At 36.6% G+C, this 10,105-nt stretch overlaps 1 protein-coding gene across 1 annotated transcript in view; it reads right to left on the minus strand.

The window, feature by feature from the left end:
• The window catches only part of CCDC178 (coiled-coil domain containing 178), a 664,873-nt gene that overhangs the window by 609,584 nt on the left and 45,184 nt on the right, over positions 1–10,105 (minus strand). The window contains exons 4-5 of the mRNA XM_007945673.2: positions 6,380–6,468; positions 3,591–3,791 (exon numbers count right to left, since the gene is read on the minus strand). Coding sequence (XP_007943864.1) covers positions 3,591–3,791; positions 6,380–6,468 — 290 coding nt within the window. The remainder of the gene's footprint in view (positions 1–3,590; positions 3,792–6,379; positions 6,469–10,105) is intronic.

Here is a 10,105-nt window from a genome sequence, read left to right on the forward strand (position 1 = left end):
AAAAAAAAAAAGATCTGTCCTGAAATACAATGTTGTCAGTGACAGGATAATATCTATACGCCTACAAGGAAGACCAGTTAATACTACTATTATTCAAGATTACGCACCAACCACCAAAGCCAAAAATGAGGAAACTGAAGATTTCTACCAACTTCTGAAGTTTGAAATTGACCAAACATGCAATCAAGTTGATTATCACTGGTGACTGGAATACAAAAGTTGGAAACAAAGAAAAGTAACTAGTAGGTTGGAGAATACGGCCTTGGTAATAGAAATAATGCTGGAGAGCACATGATAGAATTTTGCAAGACCAATGATTTATTCATTGCAAACACCTTTTTTCAACAACACAAATGGCAGCTATACACATGGACTTCACCAGATGGAGTACACAGGAATCAGACTGATTACATGTGTGGCAAGGGGAGATGGAGAAGTTCCTTATCTTTAGCCAAAACAAGGCCAGGAGGTGACTGTGGAACAGACCATCAACTGCTGATATGCAAGAGGTCATTAAAAAGACAGGAAAGGAAGAAAAGACCAAAATGGATGTCAGAAGAGACTCTGAAACTTGCCCTTGAATGGAGAGTAGCTAACGGAAATGGAAGAAATGACAAGATAAAAGTTCTGAACAGAAGATTTCAAAGAGCAGCTTGAGAAGGAAAAGTCAATTATTATAATGAAATGTGCAAAGACCTGGAGTTAGAAAACCAGAAGGGAAAAACACACTTGGCATTTCTCAAGCTGAAAGAACTGAGGAAAAGAATTAAGCCTCGACTGCAATATTGAAAGATTCCCTGGGCAATATGTTGAATGATGCAAGAAACATCAAAAGAAGATGGATGGAATGCACAGAGTCACATATCAAAAAGAATTGATAGATGATCATCCATTTCAGGAGGTGGCATATGATCAAGAACTAATGGTACTGAAGGAAGAATTCAAAGCTGCACTTAAAGAATTGGTGAAAAACAAGGTTCTTGGAATTGATGGAATGCTCATTGAGATGTTTCAACAAACAGATGCTGTGCTGAAGGCACTAACTCATCTATACCAAGAGATTTGGAAGACAGTTACCTGGCCAATTGACTGGAAAAGATCCATATTTGTACCCATTCCAAAGAAAGGTGATCCTTTCAAAATGTGGAAATTACCAAACAATATCATTAACATCACATGTAAGTAAAATCTTACTGAAGATAATTTAAAAATGGTTCCAGCAATATATAGACAGAGAACTTCCAGAAATGCAAGCTGGATTCAGAATGGGACGTGGTGTGAGGGATATCATAGCTAACGTTAGATGGATCTTGGCTCAAAGCAAAGAATACCAGAAAGATGTTTACTTGTATTTTACTGACTATGCAAAGTCATTTGATTGTGTGGATCATACCAAATTGTGGATAACACTGAGATGAATGAGAACTCCAGAACGCTTAATTGTACTCACGAGGAACCTGTATGTAGACCAGGAGGCTGTTGTTTGAACAAAACAAGGGGGTACTGCATGGTTTAAAATCAGGAAGGGGAGTGTGTCAGGGTTGTATCTTTACACCATATTTGTTCAATCTGTATGCTGAGCAAATAATCTAAGAAGGTGGACTCTATGAAGGAGAATGTGGCATCAGGAAAGGGGGAAGGCTTGTTAACAACCTGAGATATGCAGACAACACAACTTTGCTTTTTGAAAGTGAGGATGACTCGCAGCACTTACTGATGAAAATTAAAGACTGCAGTCTGCAGTATGGATTTCACCTCAACATAATGAAAACCAAAATCCTCACAATTGGACCAAAAAACAGCATCATGATCAATGGAGAAAAGACTGAAGTTGTCAAAGACTATATATTGCTTGGTTCTACAATCAACGCCAATGGAAGCAGCAGTCAATACATCAAAAGACGTATTGCATTGAGCAAATCTGTTGCAAAAGACCTCTTTCATGTGCTGAAGAGCAAAAATGTTTCTTTGAAGACTAAGATGTGCCTGACCCAAGCCATGGTATTTTTCAGTTGCCTCATATGCATGTGATAGCTGGACAATGAATAAGGAAGACCAAAGAATTGATGTTTTTGAGTTGTGTTGGTGAAGAATGTTGAAAGTATCATGGCCTAAAGAACTAACAAGTCTGTCCTGGAGGAAGTGCAGCCAGAATGCTCCTTGAAAGCTAGAATGGCCAGACTTCATCTCACCTACTTGGTCATGTTGTCAGAAGGGACCATTCCCTGGAGAAGGATGTCATGCTTGGTAATGCGGAGGGTCAGCAAAAGAGGCAGAGGCCCACAATAATGGATTGACACAGTGGCTGTGGTGATGGGCTCAAGTATAGCAGGGATCGCGGAGCAGGCAGTGTTTCATTCTGCTGTGTATAGGTTCGTTATGAATCAAAGATGACTCGATGGCACCTAACAACAACAACTACTACTACTAACAAGGAAATATCTCCAAACAATGAGGAAAATTGCAGATGACTCCCTGTGGAGTATCCTTTCACCGTGAGGCAGATAGAAACCTCAAGAATCTGTTGGGAACCAGAATTTTCCAGGATGCATATTCTAATCCCATTGTAGTCTCATGTCTCTAAAATTTGCCTCTCTCTTTATGTATATAATTTATGAAATTATGTATCTATGCTATTATATTAAGTACTATTCAAAATTTGAATTTTAAAAACTCAAATTTTAAACTATAATTAAAAGTTTTAAAGGAGCTCTGGTAGCATAGTGCCTAAGGCACTTGACTGCTAACCAGAAGGCTGGTGGTTCAAACCCACAAGCCACTCCTCGGAAGGAAGGTGGGCAATCTACTTCTGTAGTGATATTGCCTCGGAAACGCAAGGAGGGGTCGCTATGAGTTGGATCTGATTAGACGGTAGTGAGGTTTTTTTTTTTTTTTTTTTTTTAAAAATGTGAACCTTGAATTAAAATACTTATTCCAGCAAAGGGTAAATAAACTTCCAGCCTCAAGCAGAATCAGGCAATCAGGCTTGCTTTTTAAGGCTTATGTTTGGAGAATAAAAAGCCCAATGCCTTTAAACTGCTTAATAGCACCACAGGTTCCTTACTCAGAGAGTCTAATAGAAGATTGTTTCCTTCCTAAATATGTGTTACTTGTAGGACTTTTGGAAGCATTTTAATTTTTATTTCCAGCTAGAAGTCACCAAGATAAATTTATTGTTCAATTCTCATAAGCAGATGCATGAAATTCCTAAAATAGCAGAACTTTTGCATTTTCTTAGATTTAAAGATGTCAATGAAAGCAACTGGCAATAAATTTAAATTTCTAAAATGCTAATAGCTTGGGTATTGCAGCCATTCGAGAAAAATTGGGCCAAGTGTTTGCATGAGAAAAAAACATTGTAATTTCCAACAGAACCTGAATGATAGCAGGTACAGGTTTACAAACAGCAGTCCCAGTTTATGTCTGTAAACCCAGAATTATCATTAATAGTGTTTTCAAAAGTTCTTTCACTTGGATGTTAAATAATATGATCCCCTAAGGCGAGATGATATTATATTCAAAACTGCAATTGATTATCCATGCTTCTCCAACCAATTTGAAGGCAAACATGGAAAAATACTCAGTATTACCTTTTTGCACAGCTGAGGGGAGTTCTTGAAGTCTCCAGATTGACCAAGAGTCAATTTTCATGTTAATCTTTTGCTTTCTCAATTTTTGTTGTCTTAAAGCTTCTTCAGCTTCTGCACGGTCAGTTTCTAGGCTTTTAATGAGATGGATGGCCTCTGACAACAATGTTCCCATCTCTTGCTTTATTTCTGGACACTTTTCATCTTACAATAGGAATATAAATTTACATTACTTAAAGAATCATTATATAATCTGTGTGGTGAGAACATGGGTCTTAAATTGAATCACTAGTTTTGAAATACTTATATATTTAATAAGAGTTTTTGAAAAGGGAAAAATCCTTTTAAAGATAGTTCTATTATAGTACAATCATAATAGTGATTACCACCTTTGAAGACACGTTTCTCAATTAACATTTTATAAAATTAGAATAGCTAAATATCAATCCATACTTTCACAAATAGTATCATTTCATCTGAAGGAAAACATATACTATTCAGAAGCTCTATTATAGTTTTACTTTTAAATTACACTTGTGTTTCATTCCTTTATACAGGAAAAGTAAATCATCATGATTACATCAGATAAATATTTTAATTTCTCAGATTGTTTCTAGAAACAAGACACTTCATATTCTTCTATCTTATCAGATAATAACTTCTCTACTTAACCTTGCCAGGAATTCATTGCCATTTCCAAGTTCTATTATAATCACTTATTATACAAATCAACTCCCCTAATGAAAGATAGCTGTAATTTCTGGTTCACAGCTCTAGAATGATATGGTATAATGTTAACAAAAATGTTAATGTGGGTATTCATTCACCTATTTATGCAAGAAATGCATACGGAGGTAATTATGTTCTAGACAATATGCTTGGTCCTGGAGAGAGATCAGTGAGTAAGATATGGGTCTCACTCTTGGGAGATTTATATTATTACTGGTGACTTTTGCCAAAAATGACATGACAAGAATACATAAACAGAAAGTGTCAAGAAAGGTAAGGCTCCCAAGGAACACAGGATGGAGAGAAAAATAGTAAAGTGTCAAGAATAAAGGCAACTAATAAACTTTTTTTCTTTGTTTTGCTTTTAGGCAATAAAGACAATGGTGTTCTGCCAGAAAGCAGGATTATATAATGATTACAGGATGGTTATAAGGACAAGCTCAGAGGTTACAGCCTAATCCAATGGGTTTGTCAAAGAAATTCAGCATGCTATCTGAAAAGAATTCTTATGAAATAAGTTTCCCCACTTTAATGTACAAAAATGATTTTTTGGGGGACTCATTCTTTATTTGGTCTCTTTAAGTCTACTCTCTTCTTGTGTCTATATGGTGGATACTACATTATTATGATTTTTTCTTGAAAACATACTCATTGAACACTATTCTCCAGCCAACTCAATTTCTATAATCATATTTCCATCTGAAACACATGAAGAAGAAGCTAATACTGTCCATGATTAAAACATTTCTGATTGTATATACATGTGGATGTCAGTGTTCTTCATGAGTGCCAATGCTTTTATACTGTCCTCTAACAACATTCTGAAATAAATGTAAGAACAAATAACTTGTGGTGACTCTAATTCATTCTATTTAACATCTCTCTTGAGTTGGGGGTTTCTGTTTTGTTTGTTCTGTGTTTTACCCAGACTACAATATCAATCACTTTTATTGGTTGAGATACTGAGTAAGGAAACATCTGCAATATTTTTTAAAATAATATAAATATTTAATTACAACATATTTCCCTCATTCTGCTACTGTCTTGTGTTGTAGACCCAAATGTACATGCTAATAATAATAATAATTGTACTTGATTTTTCGTTTTTAGCCTAACAACCTTATTTTGAATTGAGATTGTGTCAATAACTTATTAGCCACTTCTTTCAACATTTACCATATAAAACCTTGATGAGTAATAATTGAGGTTTGCATTTTCCTTATAGATATAAATATTAAAAAGGGAAACAGCAGTAAAGAACTTTGCTATAAATAACAGATTTGAATGACAAAATAACATTTCTTGTTAAAAAAAATAATTTGTTTACCAGCTATCTCTAGGTGTTCAAGAATTTGTGTGTGTGTGTGTGTGTGTGTGAGTGGGGAGGGGTGGATGTAGTAGGTATTCAATAGAATCTCAAGAATATATTAAAATATGTAGAGTAATGTTAACACAAATATAATACCAGTTTACAAAATGTCTTACATTCTGAAAATTGTAACAATAATATTAGTGACAACATACATATAAACTACAGTTGCGATATTCAATATGGCAGCTGTAAGCCACATAGGACTATTTATATTTAATTTAAGTTCAATTAAAATTAAATAAAACTTTAAAATTTATTTCTTCATTCTCACAAACCACATTTTGAGGGCTCAACCGCTACATGTGGCCAGTAGCTTCTTTATTGAGACTGTGCAAATATAGGACATTTCAATTATTATAGAAGTTTGGATGATAGACATGAACTAGAGTTAACTCTTGACCACTTGGCAGAGATCATTAGATACTCGGGTTCTAGATCAACATCTGATACATAATAATTATTAAGAGATACTTCTTGAATCAAAGTTTAATCAAATGATACAGGCACTATGCCACAAGAATTATAAAAATCATAAACATGTTTATTATAAAAATCAGAAATAAATTAAAAACAACTGAGGGTTTAAATATAGTTTTATTTGTTTATGCATATATACTTTATGTATAATTATTTACATATAATTTATTTATGTATATTTATGTTCCTCAATAAATACAAGGAAGAACTTTACCTTCCACTTCTGTTTTCACCTTTTCCTCTGACGCAGCAATGCTTGTACTCCAATCTTCTGTCACTCCTTTTGTGGAAGAAGCTGCACTCCTTTATAAGGTGAAAGAAACAATCAATTCACAAAGGAGGGCTGTACTAAAAATTAGTAAAACAAATTTTAGGTGATGTTCTTACACTGAATTTTAAATGTTTATGGTGATACTGTACATATTAATCTTCCTACATGGAAAATTAGTATAGTAACAATTAAATAGGTAATGGGCTTTTACCTATTATGTAACTTTACCTATTTCTGTAATGGTAAAATAATACAAACTTAGATTTTATTAAAAATTACCTGAAAATTTGAAGGGACTTTATAGTAGTTTTTGATTATTTTTGCTTTCTTGAGAAATTGTTCTTTCCTAGGATAAGTGTCACAATTAGGAAAAGGATGTTTCTAGAGAACAACGTGGATGACCTAGTTTTCTAATCTCAGTTTAACAGTATCTGGGGAACCAACATAAACTATGTGGTTGTTGCTGTTACGTGCCATCAAGTCAGACCCAACTCATAGCAACCCCTCCTTGGGTATCCAAGGTGGAATCACTACAGAAGTAGACTGCCCAACCTTCCTTCCAAGGAGTGGCTGGTAGCTTTGAACCATCAGCCTTCTGGTTAGCAGTCGAATGCCTTAGACACTATGCTATCAGAGCTCCTAACATAAACTATAAGAAGTATAAATACCATTTCAGATTTGAAGCTGGTTTTCAATAAGTGTTTAGAAAATGTCCAAATTAAATTATTATTTCCTTTAAGAAGTTTCTTTCTAGTGGCAGTTTTATACATAAAATAATGAAATATTTCTCATTATTATTATCTGTCTGTTCCTATTCTAAAATCCTACACTAGCCTTCATAGTATTTAAAAACAGGTATTTTCTGGGGGCCAACTCGACGGCACATAACAACAACAACAACAACAACAATTTTCTGGGGGATGAGCCAAAATGTAAGACTAGGTGGATACACTATCCACATCATATATGACAAAGACTCAACAAAACAAGTGAAATGGCTATGGGTGACAATCCTGAATGAAATCAGTAAACAAGGAGAGGTAAACTGCCAACTGGTACAGCATGGCATTTTGAATTATTGGAAGCAGTGTTCTGATCAGAGCAAGAACAAGATAACTGGTTCTGTTTGCCCAGGACTGCACCAACACCCACAACGTGATCAGGTAATAAGAGGGTTGGGAGCCAGTGACTGTATCCAGCCACTCCCACCACATCTCTGACCTACCCACTGGGAAAATGGCACCATCTGCTCCAGTATCACTGGATCAATAACATATGGCAACCAACACCCATCCAGCCTGCCTTCAACTTATCTGCATGATCAGTGATAACAGACTCATGTCACACTCCACCTGCTACCAAATCAACAAGAGATAGGCACTGAGCACCCCAGTGCTCCCAAACTGGAGACCAGAGTAGCATACTCCCCTTTTCCCCAGATATATTAAAACAAAACAAAAAATCAGGGTAAAGCAAACCAACATACAGTCAACAAATTAATACAATAACACTACACAATGTCTTGGAAACAGCAAACAATGTCACATTACACACATACACACACAAAGATGGGGCAGTTTGCTTCCACAGAATAAACAGTTACTGTACCAAAAAGGGGGAGCTCTGGTAGCATAATGGCTAAGACACTTGCCTGCTAACCAGATGGCTGGTGGTTCAAACCCACCAGCCACTCCTCGGAAGGAAGGTTGGGCAATCCTACTTCTGTAGTGATACTGCCTCGGAAACCCAAGGAGGGGTCGCTATGAGTTGGGGCCGACTCAAGGGCACATAACAACAACAACAACAATGTACCAAAAAGGACGGGTTGACATTCAACAATTTCAGGAGACAGCATATGATCAAGAACCAATGGTACTGTAGAAAGAAACTGCCCTGAAAGAATTGACAAAAAACAAAACTCCAGGAATTGACAGAATGCCCACTGAGGTGTTTCAACAAATGGATTCAACACTAGAATTGCTTACTTGTTTCTGCCAAGAAACTTGAAAGACAACTACTTGGCTAACCAACTGAAAGAGAACAATATCTGTGCCCATTTCAAAGAAAGGTGATTGAACAGAATGTGGAAATTATTGAATAATATCAATAATATTACATGCAAGTAATATGTTGCTGAAGATAATTAAAAAATGATTGCAACCATATATTGACAGAAAACTGCCAGAATTTCAGGGTGGATTCAGAAGTGGATGTGCAACAAGGGATATCATTGGTGATGTTAGACGGATCTTGTCTGAAAGCAAAAAACACCAGAAAGATGTTTACCCGTGTTTCATTGGCTACGCAAAAGCACTGGACTGTGAGGATCATAACAAATTACGGATAACTTTGAGAAGAATGAGAATTCCAGGGCACTTTATTGTGCTCATGAGGAACCTTTACGTAGACCAGGAGGCTGTCATTCAAACAGAATAAGGGGATACTCAAAAAACCAAACTCACTGCCATTGAGTCAATTCCAACTCATAGCCACCTCCTTTGGTTTTCCGAGGCAGTAAATCTTTACAGAAGTAGATTGCCCAGACTATCATCTGTGGAGTGACTGGTGGGTTTCGACAGCCAACCTTCTGGCTAGCAGTCAAATGCCTTAGGCACTAACTATGCCAGGGTTTAAAATCAGGAAAAGGGTATGTCAGGGTTGTATTCTTTCACCATAATTATTTAATCTATATCCTGAGCAAATAATTCGAGAAGCTGGACTACATGAAGAAGAACATGGCATCAGGATTAGAGGAAGACTCATTAACAACCTGCAATACGCAGATGACATAATTTTGCTTGATGAAAGTGAAGATGACTTGAAGCACTTACGGAGGAAGATCAAAGACTACAGTCTACAGTATGGATTACATCTCAACACAAAGAAAACAAAATTCCTCACAATTGGACCAAGGAGCAACATCATGATAAATGGAGAAAAGATTGAAGTAGTTAGGAATTTCACTTTATTTGGATCCACAATCAAGACCCATGGAAGGAGCAGTCAATAAATCAGACGTGATACTGCACTGGGCAAATGTGCTGCAAATGACCTCTTTAAAGTGTTGAAGAGCAAATATGTCACATTGAAGACTAAAGTGGCCTAACTCAAGCCTTAGTATTTTCAGTCTCCACAAATGCATGTGAATGCTGGACAACGATTAAGGAAGACCAGAGAAGAGTTGATGTTTTTGTATTGTGTTCTTGGTAAAGAATACTGAAAATACCTTGGAGTGCCAGAAGAACAAATAAATATGTCCTGCAAGAAGTACAGTGGAATGCTCCTTAGAAGAGAATGGTCAGGCTTTGTTTCACTTACTTTGGTCATGTTATAAGAAGGGACCATTCCCTGGAGAAGGATATCATGCTTGATAAAGAAGAGGGTCAGCAAAAAATGGGGAGACCCTCAACTAGACAGATTGACACCATGGCTGCAACAGTGGGCTCAAGCATAGCAGGGATTGTGAGGATGGCCCAGGAGTGGGCATGTTTCATTCTGTTGTACAAGGGTCGCTATGAGTTGGAATCGACTTGATGGCACCTAACAAGCCCCAGGGACAACTCAGGGACACCCAAAGCAGCAGGCCAGAAAAGCAGGAGAGAGGAGATTAAAAGCCAGGGAGCCAGACAGAGGAACAGTCAGCCACAGGGACCCAGGTGGGGGTGATAC

The sequence above is a fragment of the Orycteropus afer genome, unplaced genomic scaffold (genome assembly GCF_000298275.1).
Source record: "Orycteropus afer afer isolate SDZICR_OR568_19922 unplaced genomic scaffold, OryAfe1.0 scaffold00141, whole genome shotgun sequence".
Lineage (NCBI taxonomy): Eukaryota > Metazoa > Chordata > Mammalia > Tubulidentata > Orycteropodidae > Orycteropus > Orycteropus afer.